This window comes from Anas acuta, chromosome 12 (genome assembly GCF_963932015.1).
Source record: "Anas acuta chromosome 12, bAnaAcu1.1, whole genome shotgun sequence".
NCBI lineage: Eukaryota > Metazoa > Chordata > Aves > Anseriformes > Anatidae > Anas > Anas acuta.
The window spans coordinates 1,074,695-1,091,870 of record NC_088990.1 but is presented as its reverse complement, the minus strand read 5'-3'; the positions used below and the strand labels follow the sequence as shown (position 1 = coordinate 1,091,870).

The 17,176-nt window shown below is 39.7% G+C and overlaps 1 protein-coding gene across 1 annotated transcript in view; it reads right to left on the bottom strand.

The window, feature by feature from the left end:
* UACA (uveal autoantigen with coiled-coil domains and ankyrin repeats) overlaps positions 1-17,176 on the bottom strand; it is a 29,571-nt gene that overhangs the window by 2,090 nt on the left and 10,305 nt on the right. The window contains exons 2-18 of the mRNA XM_068695198.1: positions 15,225-15,358; positions 13,564-13,652; positions 12,740-12,804; positions 12,531-12,588; positions 12,001-12,071; positions 11,788-11,894; positions 10,659-10,840; positions 10,136-10,173; positions 9,341-9,427; positions 8,328-8,435; positions 7,563-7,595; positions 6,959-7,057; positions 6,735-6,771; positions 6,065-6,117; positions 2,289-4,991; positions 1,584-1,736; positions 565-630 (exon numbers count right to left, since the gene is read on the bottom strand). Of these exons, the coding sequence (XP_068551299.1) occupies positions 565-630; positions 1,584-1,736; positions 2,289-4,991; positions 6,065-6,117; positions 6,735-6,771; positions 6,959-7,057; positions 7,563-7,595; positions 8,328-8,435; positions 9,341-9,427; positions 10,136-10,173; positions 10,659-10,840; positions 11,788-11,894; positions 12,001-12,071; positions 12,531-12,588; positions 12,740-12,804; positions 13,564-13,652; positions 15,225-15,358 (4,083 nt within the window). The remainder of the gene's footprint in view (positions 1-564; positions 631-1,583; positions 1,737-2,288; positions 4,992-6,064; positions 6,118-6,734; positions 6,772-6,958; positions 7,058-7,562; positions 7,596-8,327; positions 8,436-9,340; positions 9,428-10,135; positions 10,174-10,658; positions 10,841-11,787; positions 11,895-12,000; positions 12,072-12,530; positions 12,589-12,739; positions 12,805-13,563; positions 13,653-15,224; positions 15,359-17,176) is intronic.

Below are 17,176 nucleotides of genomic sequence, written 5' to 3'. Positions count from 1 at the left end.
AGTAGAGTCTTGTACAAAAACATGATTTGGGGAAAAAAAAAAAAACATACTGTTCGTGTTCTCTAGAAGCAACAGCTTGCTGCTGTAGCCGTGGTCCTTCCTTTGCACACTTAAGTATCTGAAGGCACAACACAAGTTAGTTGCTCAGCTCTTCACTCAGCGAGAGCCACTCAGCAGGCCTGCATTAAGATTTCCAGCTCCTATTTGACTTCTCTCCCACATTATGTGGGATAATGCAGAATTAATATGCTCACATCACCAGACATCATCATCCTCAAAGCAGGTTCCTGCTACATATGATCACACTGTAGACAAATGGCCATAAGAACACAGAATGGTAAGACTACAGTGCTTTTTTTTTTTTTACTTGTGCTTTTTTGTGGGATCAGTCCATTCTCTCAACTTCAAAATTAAAACTCAGCTTCAAAACAGGTTGCTAATTTAAAGAGCTAATTAACAGATACTACTTTCAAGTTTGTCTTCTAGCATGACAGGTGGAAATGTTTTAAGAATCTCTACATCCAGATGACACAGTAAAACAATCTGAACTTGGGACTATCATACCTGTACAGCACTAAGAAGATGTGTCCGATAAACTGAAACTACCTCTTGATGCTGCCTTTTAGCATCCTATAAAAGGAAGACAAGGAAAAGAAATGAAGTCATTAAATCAATACCTATTCTTCCCATTTCCAGCTTTGTTGCCTTGGTTCTGCACACTAGACAAAGAAAAATTTCAAGGTTAAAGTTAGCTATATCCCCTCCACTAATCAGGGAAAGTCACTTTTTCACCTTTTTTATTGGTTATTTGCAGCAGAGTAATTTTGCTGAAAGGCTGTCAGAGACAGGCTGACCTAGTGTACCAGCCCAGGTGCTAAAACAGAAAACCTGTTCACCAACAGCATTAGCCATCTGTTTAAAAAAAACAATTCAAGCATGCTTTGCCTTACAAGGGCCAACCTTGCAAATACTATTGAAGATGCATCCTATTTCTGAACAGATATACTAATACCTGACTTTGCTCACATACGTAGCTTTAATTATGAGCGCTACTTAAGTCACAGGAGCCAAAAATGTACGCATTTGTGCACAAAACCACAGCACTTAGCACAAAGTGTTCCCCTCCACTGTTAGTGCTTAATGGTAAGTAATACACTTCACAACATTTGCAGACAAGAGAACAGACAATAACCAAATCCATTAAGAAAGGACCACCTTACTTTCTTTTACAGTGAGAAAATACGTGGTTCATCTTTTTTTTGGTAAGAAATATTAACATGGAACTAGCATACAGAAATGGTCTTGGCATGAACTAGAGCAGCATCTTTCCATATCTCCTAAGCACAAGTTCTCTGTGCCCATTTCATCTGGAAGAGTTCCTAAATGTTGCAACTCTAGCATGCAGAAAGAAGCAAACAGATTTACAGACAGAAGTGGTTAGAGAAAAAAACAAAAGCAAATTTATGAATACTCTGCTGTTCCTCAAAGCCCAAGCCCACCGTGCTCTGCTGACCACATACTACAGAAGAATCACTGTAAGCAGCGTAATTGTGTGTCAGACAGCACCTTGCAGAATTACTTACAGCTAGCTGTTGTTGCAGTGTTTTTACTTGGTTCTGAAGCATTTCAACCTGCTGGTTCTGCCTCTTGGAAGGAATCCCACTGGTGTACGTAAGCTGAGACAAGCCATTAAGAGCTTGTTTTAACCGCTCCACATCATTAAGCAGTTCTGTAATCTTTAAAAGAAGCACATTTAAAAAAAAACTCATAAGGATGCCTCATTGAAAAAATGATATTAACTTAGAAAAAGTCTGGTGAAGAGTGGCAACCACTGAAGAGCTGCTGTCCTGGCATGCCATCACACTGGCTAAGAGATGAGGGGTGAGGGGAGAGACATCTTTTGTACAGAACATACATTAACATGTATAACGCGTGTATTAACACTTGGAAACCAAGACAGGAATATTTCTTGTATTTAAAAGACAACCATAAACATTCAAGCCACCAAACTGATGGAAGAATGAGCTTATACCCCAAGAGTCTGGAACTCAGGTTGGTAGTTTTATCGGGTTGACCACAATATATGATACCAAAAGCTAACAAGGAATTAGAAAAACTTAGCATAATGCTACCAAAGCCAAGACTTCAGCTTTGCAGACTTGGGCCAGTCCTGCATACCTCATGCCCCATACACCGTCATACATGAACAGCTACATAACTGCACCTGCAACCTAGCTCTTTGCCACTACGCTAAAAGTGTTAGGACTGTTAACTAGCTGACAGCCTACCTTGTTATCCTTGGCTTCCACCTGCTTTGCTGACTCCTGTATTCTCTTCTGCAAGTCAATAATTGTCATCAGTGATTTATCACACCTTTCCTTCTGGTCTTTAATTTCTTGCTCAATACTGCAACTCCGTAACTGAAGCAATTCCTTTTCATCCTTTAAAGAAAGCTCATTCTTTTTAGCTTGCAAAGCCTCTTCACATGCTTCCTCATACTTCTTATTTACACAAGACAAGTCTCCAGCTATGCTATTAATTTGGGCCTCCAGAGTACTTTTCATGGATTTGTATTCTGCCATGTCAATCACATCTTTGCTCTCCAGGTCTGTTAGAGCTTGCCGATTAAGCTGAATCTCAGCCTGCAACTTCTGGATTTCCTCATTTTTAACTTGGTTTTCACCCTCCTTTTCTTTTAAACTGTCTTTGGCTGCTTTGATTTCCTGTTCCAGCATTTCCTTCATTTGTGTATATTCTACCAAAGATATTGAAGATTTTTTTAGATCCAACAACTCCTGCTGTAGTTCTCCTACTTTTAGCGTCTCTTTGTCGTAACATTCCTTCTTACTTCTGAGGGCTTCCTTTAGATCCTCTATAGTGTGACCAAGCGCCTTCTTCAAGGCTTCAATTTGTTCCACTGAAAGGTGCTGACCCTCCACAGGAGCCTGCAGAGGTGTGTTCTGCTTGGCACTCTCCTGCAGCTCACCTTTCTCATCTTTGTTGCCTGTGTATTTCTGCAGCAATTCTCTCAGTTGCTCATTCAGCTCCTCCATTTTGCTTGCAAACATTTTTTCCAATTCATGGGATTTCTCGGCGAGGATATAGTTCTGTTGCAAGTCATTTTGGATGGACAAAATGCCATTTTTGAGCTTTTCGTTCTCCTGTTTGTACTTCATGTTTTCCTCCTCACTTTCTCTGCACTTCTGCGCCTGTTCCTGCAACTGCGCTTTTAATTCTTTCACTGTAGCTTCAAAGCTTTGTTCTCGGTCTTCAAAGGAGGCAACTGGGGCATATCTCGATTTAATGCATTCCTGAATTGTGTCAAGTTCCTTCTTCTGGGCTTCAATTTCTGCGTGTAACTGTAAGATTTCTTCTTGACCCCTCTTATATTCAGCCATTATTGCAGCATTGTTTTCCTGAAGTTCCTGCATGCTTTTATTTAAAGTAGTCACTTTGGCTTCATGATCTTTTAAGCTTATATACTCAGTTTGTAATTGATTCTGTAAAAGTTTCACCTTATTTTTCAAGGTTCCGTTTTCTTCATTTACCCTCACAAATTCTCGCTTTATCTCTTCAGTTTTTCCCTTCAGATCTGACAGCTCCCTATTAGTCTCTTCTAGTGTGTTATTCAAAACTGTTTTAATCTCTTCATGTGTTGTAGCTAAAATGTACTGATCCCTGAGAGTCTCTCTTATGACTGTGTTTTCAGACACTAGTTTGCACATTTTTTCTTGTTCATCATCATATTTTTTCTGAAGCTCAGCAAGCTGACGTTCAAGTTCAATACCACTAGATTTTAGAGCTTCCACTTCTTTTTTGTGCTGCTCTGGAGACAGGTACACAGCTTGGAAGTGGCTGATGTTCTCACTTAAGTTGTTCTTCTCCACCAGTAACTTTTCAGCTTCTGCTTTGCTTTCATTGTACTTTTTAGTTATTTCAAAAAGCTTTTTGGTCAGATCACCAACAGTCACATCACTTGTTTTTTTCAATTCTTCATGGATTTTTAAAGGCACATTCTGGCTTTTTATTTCAGTTTTTAACACTTGGATTTGTTGCTTAAGCATCTTGTTATCAACCTGAAAACTTTCAAGTTCCTTCTGCAGCGCTTGATTCTTCTGTGATAATTCAGAAATTGTTTTCCCAAGTTCCTTGCTTTTTTGCTCAAATCCACTCCTCATTTGCTCATGGTCTTCTGGCTTTATATGCTGAGCAAGTTTAGCTTTCTGACTCTCAGATTCCTTCTTTAGAAGGCGAATCTCTGCCTGCAGTTTTTCATGCTCTCCTTCCATCTCTGTTAACTTCCTTGCTTTCTCATTTACTTCATTTGATAACAAACTCTTCATGTTTTCAAACTTCTCTGAAGTTACAGAGTGGGCTAACTTTGCTGCTGTTTCTTTGAGCTGTCCTTCCAACTCCATGACATTTTTTCCCTTTTTATCTCGCTCCATCTCCAACTTAACAAGTTCCTTCTGCAACCTTTTATTCTCTTCTACCAGCCTTCCTTCATCTCTCTTAAATTCTGCCACTAGCAATTCATTCTGCTTAATCTGGTTCCTTAGTTTACCCACTTCAGCAGAGGCTCCTTCATACTTTGTTTTCATTTCTTTCAACTGATCCTTCAGCTCCTCTGTTAGCTTACTGTTTCCCGAAGCAGCTTCGTTAGTCAAGTGATCCTTCAGAGCAAGAAAGTGGGTCTGCATTTGCTTAACTTTGCCTTCCGAGTCAAACATTCTCTTCTGTACATCTTTTAAAGCATCTTCCAGTTGTTTTATCTGTCCGTCAGATTCTTCCTTGGTTCTTTCACATTCTGATGCCAAAGCTTTACATTCAGATACCTTGTGAGACAGTTCTCTCTGCAATTTGTTTATTTCTTCTTTTGCTGCACCATAGCAGGTCCTCATGTTGTCAAGTTCTTTCTTTAAAGTTTCCTTCTCTGAACTGGATGATTGGTTAGGCAGGGACAGCTCCAGGGGTCTCAGCATAGACCTAGACTGAAGATAAATTGGCACAAAAGTAGATACACGCTTTTTTCCCAAGTCATGCACATGTGCATTGTCAAATTCATAACTACTTTATATCTATGCTGATATGAGCATAAAATTTTCAGAGCTTTTTTTTAAATACACTATTCTATTCCTGCCCACACTATAAAATACATATTTCAGCTTTCAACAATAAAAATTGATTATAATTCTAGTTATTTTTTCCCAGTCATCAGACACTACTGACATTAACATGCAGCTACAGTACATTCGTTTTATTTTCCCTCATTATTCATATTTAATCATACATCTGCTCAAAGAAATTGAATTTAGTAAGAGTGTCCCCTCCCTCAAGCACACGAAAACAACAGTAAAAAGGAATTGGAAGAGACTGAGTATGTCATGGTTAACAGGACCTCCTCTCAGAAATGTCTGAAGAAAACAGTCATTTTATTCTCTGTCCAATAAAGGATATCTAAAAAAAATAAGAACTTTTGCTGTTCTGCTACGAGGCTTTCACTGCCAACCATCACTTTGCTACCAGGCACTATGCTCATTACATGGCACAGACCTGCTCTGGGGAACTCAGTTGTGCTGCAAGTACTTACTACTTTCAGGTCACTTCCTGACACGATTAGCTTAAAGCCACTTATTGTGGACAGGGTTTGGGTCTTTGGCTGGGTGATTTTTGAAGGCTGCTAGCTATCAGCAAACAAAATTGGCAGGAAATTATTAAGTTGGCAGGAAAATAAAGTCTTATGAACTGTAACTGAATTTAAAGCAGGAAAAAGTTATGGAGATGAAAAACCAGTTATACTTGGAAGTGTGACTGCTAACCCAGCAATGTGCTGATTCAGTTTAAAAATGCCCATTACAAGCCATTCAGTACTGATATCCTCACAGCACTTAAAGCCATTTCACAAACATAACTCTAGAGGGCACCACCAGTTAAAAAAACATAGCAAGCCTAGTATATAAAATTTTGTATTCAGAAACAGGTTAATATACATGCATTTACGAGCATATTTAGCCTTCCCAAGCATAACTACCTTAGAACTTTGCTTAGAGAAAATATTTATTACCTGTGACTCCACAGCAAACACTTGACCTTGCTTAAGTAATAAATCTTCTTTTCCTGTATTTTCAAAGCAAATAGCATTTAGTCTGTTTAAAAACAGTAACACAAATCACAAGAGCTATGTTTTTCCTTCCTAGTTTTATTCTCTTCAATGCAACTGTGCTATGTAGGTTGGTAATTAAGTATTCAGAGTTAAATGTAAAAGACTTCAGTTTCTGGAAATGGAATTATTTCTAGCAGAAGTGTAGGTTGAGGTACTGCATTTAAAGTTGTGCTTCAACTTGCCTACAGCAAGCCCTCACGATGCCCATAGCTTTCGTGTTCAGCAGAAGCAATTCACAGACATGAGCCAGAGCACTGTTAATGCAGAATGGAAAGGCTCTGGAGCAGAGACCTTGCTTAGCTTGTTTTTCATGCTCTTAGAAGACATACCAGAGTTACAACCCAGATTTCACGAGACCACAATCACTTGTGAGTGAGAGTGATCAATAATGCCCTAGAACTCAGGTACAAACACAACTGGGCCCAGCTGCCTGCCTTCTGAGGTCTACAGTGTGGAAAATCACATTATGTTTGTCTATAGTTAAAACAACAGGAAAAGGGAAAAAAAAAAACACACACACTTTGTTTTCTAACACTGCATCACGCATAGCAAATTTAAGAACTATACTTACTATTTCCAAAGTTACTTCCAGATGTCACAAAGTCAACCTAAAAGCAAACAATGGGAAATACAAAAAATAAAGCTTACATCAAATTTTTTCCATATTTAAGCTATGGATCAAAGAGCAAAGAAAGCTTTTCAAATTAGATAACCCTTTCAACAATTTTAAGTTCTTTAAGTATTTATTACAGTAAATATCAAGCATCTTACTACATTTCAAATCAGTTAACGTACTTCATAATATTTCAGTTTAGCTTTCAGAGCTTCGATAGTTCTTAAGCTTTCTTCCTGCTGTTTTTCCTTGGTAGCTAGGATTTTCTTCAATTCATCTTTCTGAAAGAGAATAAAAAGTGCCAAATAGCCAAGGCCACAGGAATGACCAGATTCATAAAATCTTAAGCAACTTTAAAAAAGTAGTTTAGGGAGAACTTCAACCAAAATCAGCATTGAAAAAATCCTTGAATTTTTCACTTTAAAATTCTTCTACAAAGCTGCTCATCTACAAGGACAGTCTCAAAGAAAGAGTCAAGGGAACATGTACCAACATCATGAGAATAAACTAGACTCCACATTTATTAGCCTTGCATTGATGAAAGTCACTACTTAAACAGATACTTACAACATTAAGTCTGTTTTAGAGGTGAGATAGGAATTAGAATATATTAGTTGCAGTATTACAAATGCTATACAGCTGTATGAACTGAGAACATATTACTAGATACTTTGTTTAGCATTTATACATCGCTTTTCTCTATAGTTTTAAATACTATTTCTTAAATGCAATATACATTTCCCCTATTTCACAGTTCTCTTACACTTTAAGGTGATATAATCATACCTCAATTTCAAGATCATCTGCAAACATTTGCTCCTGCAAAAATAACAAAAATCCCCCCACAAATCATTTTTAAAATAATGTTTTCAAGGGGCTTATACACAGTTTATTAGTTGATGAGTCTATCCCAGTTTCTAATACTACATGCTTCTGATACACTGTTCCCCTCACATTTACCACCTAACCTCTGCCAACAGGAAAAAATAAAGACGTTTGTCAAAACAGTATCTCATGACATACATACTAAGCAAATAGAACACCTTTTCAGTTATCTAGACCATATGCCATTGAGGTGGAAGAGTTTTTCAGTTAAAAAATGCTGATTTTTGAGTGTGAATAGTAAACAGGAGGAATGGTTTGGTTGAGGGGAGGTGGCTGGTATGAAATGGGAATTCAAATTTCAGAGAGTGATCCTATATTGAAAACCCTTTCCCCACCCACTTTTGCCAACTGAAGAGTTTTCACTCATTTTCCACTTAAACTAACAACTGGAAAATAAGCAGTGGCTATAAGTACCTGTACACAACACCTACATTTAAATGGCAGATTAAGTTTACTTTCCAAATTACAATACACCAGAATACCTCATGGTTCCAATTACATTAACTATAGCTATAAATGCTATTGCTCAACTTTATGAGGATCAGTGGATGAATCTGTAATATCTCCTCACATGTTGAGTATTACTACAGACTGCAGGCCGTTGCAGAACAAAATGACAGCAACACATAGAAATATTTACAGTAAAGCAGTGAATACTGAGTTTACCTCATTTAATTGTAGTTGTAGCCCACTAATTCTATCCAGCAACATCCTTTGCTCCTCTTGAACTTCTCTCATTCTATCCTTCAAATCTTGATTTTCTAACTCCAATTCCTTAAAAAAAAAAAAAAAAAAGCAACAAAATAAAGCAATAAATACACTATACTCGCATGAGGAAAGCTAATGAATTTAGGACAGCACTAAAGAGGCTGCTTCCCTACTGTCTGCTAACATGTAAAAGTAACTAGTACTAAAACAGTCCCTGAAACCCAACCACCACAGCCAAAGCTGTAATGAAAAAACCTCACTGGCATGAAGTGCAGCAACCTTTAAGTGGACAAGTGTTTCAGCAACCCCAAGACTCACCCTGGTAATGCATATGAATCCAACACATCAGAACTATACCATGGTCTTGGGCCTTCAATCAGTCCAGCGTTTACATCCAAACAAAGGCTGTTTAACCACTGCTAGATAACCACCTGAGGTAACCACTTCAGCTCAAAGCAGACAGGTTTCATTTAGAGATCCTTATTCTTTTAAGACAAAGGATTTCAAAATGAAAGTCTCAATTTCTCCATGGTTTGTTCCCCACAGCTTAGTTTTACTTACCTGTTTGAGAACTGTATTGACACAGTAAGATGACAAAAAAACAAATACCAGTTAATAGAACAATTATAATACAAGTTATTTTTAAGGAATACAAGCCCATATCTCCTGAGAATGTTACACCTTCGTGTTTTGTGACACAGTAGACACAAGATTAAGAGATGGGAAGGGGTGACGTGAAGAGGCTCCCAAGTATTCATTATACAAATTTTTATTTTCTTGCAAAACTTTATAGCTTATCTGCATAATTGCCACTTTACATACTCACACAATTAAGTTTTAAGTAAACAGCAATATCTGTGACCTTTCTTCATGGAATTGCTAATGCTTATTTACAATCACATCTTGTCTTTAATATGCCTGGTTCATTATGCACGTGGGAATATGTAGTTGTAGAAATCCTTCTTGCTTACCTGAGCGTTATGTTCCTTCTGATACAGCCTGACATTCACCTCCTCCTGTGCATGCAGCCGATTCCACTTTTGTGACATATTAGACATCTGTTATTGCAACATTCAAAGCGTTAATTTTTATTCCTGTTGCAGTCTGACAACATCCATTTCTGGGGACAGTAGGCTGCTCTCACAACTCCCTTTTCAGCTTCCACTGGGGGGCAATATCACTGAGCATTCAAACTTCGACAGACCGCTTCTCAATAAGTAGACCACCCACAACCTCGTCCAGACAGAAAACAGGATGCTTGTCAAAGCTCAAACCCCAAATATGCAAATAAAATATTTTTCATATAGAAATACAAACACCATCTAATTATAGATGGAATCTTCCATGCTACGTTTGAAGTCAACTCAAAAATACTGAATCAGTTTTGCATCCCTGTGCAGTATTAGCCGCTCTCTCAACAGTACCAGCTGTGTGCTGAATTTTGGCAGTCGAGAGTGAACAGCTTACACCTCACCTCTTTCAGTTTCATACAACTGCAACATGTAGAGAGTACAAGTTTCCTAGGGATGGGAAACAAGTACAAATTTCCTAGGGATGTAGCTGACAAAAGACAGTTTTACTCATTAATCACCTTTACACGTCAGCAAACAAAGCTGATTATTTCACAGTACCAAAGATCATAAAAAAATCAGTAAGATTTACACCACAAATCTGCAACCTTTCTGCAATATACACCCAACATTTGAGTTAAGAACACCTTGAAAAATGTTGTTGGGTCAGTTAAAACACAACTCAATAAGACTTACCTTTTGTTCAGACTGCCCTTTCTTCATGGTATCTCTTCCTAAAAATAAAAAGCAACATGAAATAGGAAGTTAAAAAAAAAAAAAAAGCATTTCATTCAGATTCAAGCAAGGCATACCTAGTTAATCCACTTATGTTTCTTTCTTGGAAGGACATTTCAAGAAACAGTAATTTTCCCCCTCCTACCATCCCTTCCCCCCCAACTAATAAAAAATGAAAGCATTTCACAAATACAAGCAAAGCTTGTCCTAAAAATAAGGCTGAACTCTGATGAATACTGCAATGCCGGACTCATTAACACTAATACCCTTTATCTCATGATGTCACAGCCTGCATTAACTTTAAAAAGTTTTACTAAACACAAGCAAAGAAACATAACCCTTCTTTTCCCTCCTATGCAGGGTGGGTATCACCTTTTGGTTTAAAGGACTACAGCCATCCCACAGCCACACAAAGACATAACTTTGGGAAGACACAACCCAAATGAAGGAGTAATAGCAAGCAGTAACAGCGTGTTCTTCATACCTTTGCCGGAATCCTCAATGGCAGCTTTTATTAAAGTCAAAATGTCAATATTGTCACCGATTCTGGCATAGTAAGCACAGTCATGACCAAGGCCATCGACCAAACTAACATCTGCACCATTTTTGAGCAAAACTTCTACCGCGTCCTTGCAGCCATATTCACAGCCTAACATTAGGGCAGTCCTGAGGATGGGGAGAAAGATTGCATTCAGAGACGCTGGGATCGTGTGCTTTCAAAGGAGCACTCACAGATATAAACCCTTTGTACACTTATCTCTGATCATGGAAAGCTGAGTGAAGGAACATTTCCTCTCTCAAGAGAGGAGACTACATTTTAAAAGTCATTTAGCCAACGTTTAAATATTTGTCAAAAAGCAAAACAACACTAACAGCAGCACTTCCCTGAAGCCCAGCATAAGCCTGCTGCCTCTGAGAGCACCACCCAGCTGTTTAGAAATCTCATGCGATTTTTGGCTTACTCTACTTACATACAAACATCAATAGACACAACACACACAAGACAAAAAATAAAGACAAAGTTTGAGTGAGTGCTTGGGAGCCCTGGCACTGCCTCCCAAACACACACTTGCCAGCTTCAGGACATGCAACGCAAGTGCCTGTGCTCTGTCTCACAGCAGCCTCATGTCCACTGACCACCAGGCAGCCGTCCTCCAAGAAATAACAGGCAGGAGTAGCTCAGTTAGAAAGTCCCCCCACCCACTCCTCTATGTATAATGAATAAAACAGTTCTGGACCCTCAGGTCCCTTGGAAGCCCCAGTGAGACTCAAGTACCACAGTTCTGTCATGACCCGTTTTACATATGGATCCCAAAGAGAGCAAGTTGCAGCTGTGGACAGAAATCTTTAGAGCAGCCAACCACCATTTCCCTGCTGGCAGCAGCATGCAATACTTTCCACACAAGTCTACAGGTATTTTAGGTGCAAGAAAAAGCAATAAGAAAAGCCAATTTTGTCTGAATTATTGAATTGTAACATTACTTCTGGACTAAGTCCCAGGTCAGAGTTTTTTCCTGCTGAATTTAACATTTTTCTGTAGCCTGAAAGCTAACGGACAGCCTTCTACCCTTTAACTGTGTGCAAGCATTCTGACAACCCTCTGCATGCCTTACCTGTTTTGTTTGTCCCTGGCATTAACATCTGCTCCTCTGTCTATTAGAAGCTGACAAACTGTGGGACGACACATCTGAGTGGCCAGCACCAGCGGTGTCCTCCCATCCTGAAGAGGGAAAGAGGGAAGGAAATAAGGAAAGGCAGGGGAAGCAAAGAAAGCACAAGAGCTCCGGTAGGGCTTGTATGGGAGAGAGGTCTAAGCAACAACTTACTCCATCTTTTGCATTCACTGAGGCCCCATGATCACACAGGAGCTGTATGCTGGAGGAACAGTCTGACATAGCTTTCAAGAGAAGGAGGAAAAAGCAGGTTATATTGCTGAACAGCACCTTCATGAAACTCTAAGCACTGCACTGGCTTCACAAAAATTCATGCAAGTTAAAGCATGAGAAGGCTACGTGACTTGCTCTCTTACAGCAGTCCCGAAGGCACACGTAAACTCAGACACTACTTTAAGACACTGCACAGCATAATGAAGATTCACAAAATCCACAGAGTGAAGTTAACTTACTAACATCATGGCTCTAGAACACTCTTCATGATACTTAAGATTTTACTAGACAATTCACAGGCATCAGAAGAGAATTATAGACCTACATCCTCTAAGTCTGTTAACAAGCTTGTTATTGAGGACAAGTGTCATTACAACATATAGCAGGGGAAGTTAAAAATAATTAGGCACATCTGAGAGTTATCGTTAAAGACTTCATATTACAGTCACCAGAAAAGCAAAACCTTCTACCTGCATCATGAAGAGCAGTTCTTCCTTGAAGATCCACATTTTCAGTTGGACAATTGTACTGTTAAAGTAAGTAACTTGGGTTATCAAATAGGCTTCAGATTGCATTTAAAGTATCCCAATTTCAAACCAGTATATTTAAGAGCACCTTCCCTCACACTCCACCCAAAGAATAAAAACCGTAACAAAGGACAAGTTATATCTTTCAGTACCTGCAACAGCTTTTGCAGACATAAAGCGTGTCCATATTTTGCAGCTAGGTGCAATGCGTTTCTACCTAAAAAGAAATATCAACGTCAATTCGGGATCTATTTTGAACATGCATTTTTTAGAGGGAGGTGAGGAGGGACATTTCTGTCAGTTTTGTAGCTGTCATCTCTCTTGCATACACTTTGCTATTTGATAAACAGTGAGTTTTATTTTATTTTTTTTTTTTAAGGGAAACTGCATCCAAGAATTCATGAATAGTGAGAAATGGTATAAAAGTTCTTAAAAAGAAATCTGTCATATGGAAGGAGGCTAGATTATTTCTGTAATGAAGCTGGAAACAAGAGAATATTCATTTACCAAGTTAAATTGTGAGATGAACAATCTGAGGCAAAATTAGCACCCATTTTAACTGCCTGTTGCACAACATCTTTGCATAAACTTTGATATCACGTATGCAAACTAAGAAGGTAGCAGAGAGGTGCTCTGAAGTTTTGAGGGCTCAACACAGGTGCACAAACACCTTCCATACCACTGAAGTCATAGCCCCATTGTGTGCAGTACTTACCAACACTCAGTGTAACACACTTGATATTTAAATTAATACATTCATTTAAAACAGCTCTCACACTGTTCTTCTCAAGCAGATACAGCCTGGCTGAAATAGACCATACAGTTAAGCGTGTTTGTTTTGTTTTGCCAACCCCAGGAAACACTAAAGAAAGGAAGGAGATCTACCCTGCAGCTTAGCTTAACCCTAAACCAAAGTGAAAACTGAGCTGGGAACTTCTGCAAGTTGCACCTGAACATTTGACGAGATGAAGCATACCTGCAGCATCAGTGGCTGTGATATCAACTCCGTGAATAAGGATGGTGTTCAAACAGTCTAGGTTTCCCTTTGACGCTACAACATGGAATCTAAACACAGAAAAAAAACTTTAAGCACAACTGTTTCATACACAAAAACAGCGGTATTAACCAGGAAAGTCAAAGCAAATCATTGTATTTTCAAAGCATTATACCGTACAAACTCAACTTTGTACAATGTCCAAATCTGGTTCTGCAGATTTCACTTTAAGGAACAATACAACTTTCCTGAGAAGTAGTCAATATTTACCTGGAATCATTGACTCAAGTAGAATACCTACACTTGCCTTTCTTTCCCCCCATTTGGGTATGAGTATTTAAATGTATGCTCTTGCTGAAGTAAAGGCTCTTTGTGAGAAATTGACATTTGAGCTATCTGGCATTCCATGGCGGCTGGGGATGGGTGCAGCACCTCAAAAAAAGCACCTTTCAGAAACTAGCTATGATGAGTGGGATCACACCAAACATTTTCAGAACCACTGTAATCCAGGTGGCTATTGAGCTTTTAAGTAACGAAGGAAAAAGGAAAGTTCATCTTCCTTGTACCCCTGTCATTGCAAGCTGTACCTGTCAGTACTCAGAGTCACTCTTAACTTCCAGAACCAGACAAACGTAACACCAAGCTTTAAAACATTTATTTTATGCCAAGCTATCTCTGGATTTAGAAGAGACAAGAATAGATCCCCAGTGCTGAAAATGCAAATAAGCTAAGTCGTCAGCAGTTTGCAAGACATATGCCACCCTGCCAAGTATTCCTATATGTGTCATTTCAAAGTAACTGTCAGAACATTCAACATCGCAGCAGAAAAGATGAGAAGAAAGGCAGGTCAGAAGTCAATAGCTCGAGTCTGTTTTACAAAAGCATTAGGGGTAACTAATGTAATATGTTCTAAAGAACCAGGAGCTTGGGAAGGTGAAATTTAGCCTGCCACACAACTCTCATTACATCTGGTAGTTCTAATAACACTTCATTCAAAGCATTTGAACACTACTACAGATTATGGCTGAGTTCATCATCTAGTGAATTTATTTATCTTTACTCTTGACTGTGCTTATTTTAGATATTAATCAAGCTAGTCTGTTAAAGAACACTGCCTACAGTAGCCTTCTTAAATTGAGTTTTAATTGCTCTAAAAATATCAACTACAGATTGGCAAAATTTAGTATTTCAGAATGCTTCAAATAAACAAAGTAGGAGTGCTTGGCGGTATTTCTTCCTATTAATTGGGGGCAATCCCTGTTGATTTGCATGAATAAGTCATCTACACAGAAAAAGATCAGGAATTTAACTATATACCTCTGCCAAAGATGGCTAGATTACATACTTCAAGCCCATCCCCACTGCTAGACCTTTATATTCCCAGATCAACCCTCAGTTCAGATTTCTGTTCAAAAAGGCTTCCTTTTTTCCATTCTCCACTTCAGCGTAAGAGCTATGTAATTTTCTTTGTTCAATTCCTGATTAAAAGCTTATGCAAGACTAGCCTAGATGAGGCTAGAATCTCCTAGCGTGTGTCACATAGATTTATAGACCTAGCAGTTTTTACAGCAGCAGCAAGACCTGGGAATGGAGCTACTTCCACCAGCTTCCCCACCACCACTGCAGAACTGGAAGTTACTTACGCAGACCTCCCTTCGACATCCAGCTTAGTAGGACAGACTCCTTTTTTGGCAAGGATTGATGAAACCTTTTCCACATCACCCCTTTCAGCTGCTTTCATTAACCTGTCATCGTACTTGTTCCAGTCTGTATTCAGCTGTATAAAAGAGAATTAGAAAAGCAGGTCAGCCTGCGGCACAGCATCGATCTGCTAAAGGAACATCAATAAGAGGCTGAATCTCATATTATCGGTGGGGATGGGGAGGGAATAAGAAGAGGGATCTTTGTTTACATATCAGGTTGTGCCTCTTAAGACCTTTAGTTATTTACAGACGATAAAACTGCAGCATCTCCATCAGGCTGTTAGCACGCTGCTCCGAGCCAGCCTGGTTAAGTCATTCTGACCCTTACAGGAGAACACTGGGGGATAAAAGCACTTTGCTTTTCCTCATCCTGCTGGCTTCCATCTAACAGGTTGAAAACTCAAGTCGCACACAGTAGTTTCCTATACATTTAAAGCAATCTCAAAGTTTTCAGTTTCTCATATTAAGCAGCTTTCAGACACTTCCTTCCGTTCTATCTGCTGATAGCCATCAGCTGTTTGCCCTGCACAGACCAGCTACCTTTTCACTGCAGCCCTGCTTTCCCCTCTCTGCTCACGGATGCTGCTGTTGCACACCCTTTGGGGAAGAGGCATCGCTTCTCTTGTGCCAACAAAGCAATTAACTCCACTGGCTGAAGGAAAAGTGGAAGGGTTTCTTGTTCGTCTTTACCGTCAGTCATTTAAGTTGTGATCGTCAAATAAAGCAGCCAACTGTTCCATTTCTATGTGTTTAATACCTGCCTGTGTCTCAGAGCTCACAAGTCAATAAACAAGATGCACCATACAGAACGGACAGGCCAGGAACCGCAATAACAGAGCCAGAAATCCTACTGCTAACAGCTCCCAATCTAAATAACCATCTCCAGCGTAAGCTTCTCAGAATTCACAAAAAAATGATTTCATAAGGAAGTGGGCAGATAAAACACAGCTGCTATGATTTTTCCCCTCCCCTCTGTCAACCCTTATATAGTCAAGGTAGCACCGAGAACAACAGACAAGCATAAACTTTGTGGGACACTTGAATAGAACAACGATTACGACACATAATCAGCAGCAGACTTCAGTTTTCACGAACTCAGCAACACGCAAGGCACGCACTAAGTTTAGCCCTCTCTCAACCAAGTTCACATTTACCAAACCCTGCACTGGGCAAAAGTGAGCTCCGAGTGCTGCCCACGGGCAGCATCCATGCCCACTGATGCAGGCACAGAAATGCCCTCACTGGTGCCACTGGCTGCATCTGGCCATTCCTAAAATCAGATCTCAGCTAGCTCCGCTGGGTCCCGACTTTAACACCAAACAGATGCACCAAAAATATGCAAGCGGGCTGAGTGCTCTCTGACTCCGCTGGGTTGTTCAGAGCCAGTTTAGCTCAGCATGCGATGTTCCAGGGATGAACGCCTAGGAGGCTGCGCACGAAAAATTCAAAGTGTACAGCTTCCAATTGCCTGCAATTCCCCAAGCTATGCAGCGCGCAAAGGAAGCGCCAGTCAGTTATAAATAACCACCAGCTCAGACATCTGTCACCCCCCACTTATTCCTTGTTTACTTCGAGTTTGGAATTCCAGGCCCCAGGCTAGGATCTGCCCCACGGCGCTAAGCTGGGGCTGCCCCACACCAAACCAACCTCTCCGATTGCTTTGCACTTCTCGGGAAGGTCTGTGACAAGCCTCAGAGCCAAGCTGGATGCCGAGGACGCAGCTTTGAAAAAGCTTTTAATAGAAGAAAAAGGGACAAACGTCCCAGACAGAACCACCCTCTCCTTACAACTGTCCTATAGCAGAAAACAGGATTTTTCAAGGTTTAATATAACAGAATCTGGAAGATCCACCGCAGGGAGAGCCAGCGCCAGTTGGCCAGGTCTCTCTCCTT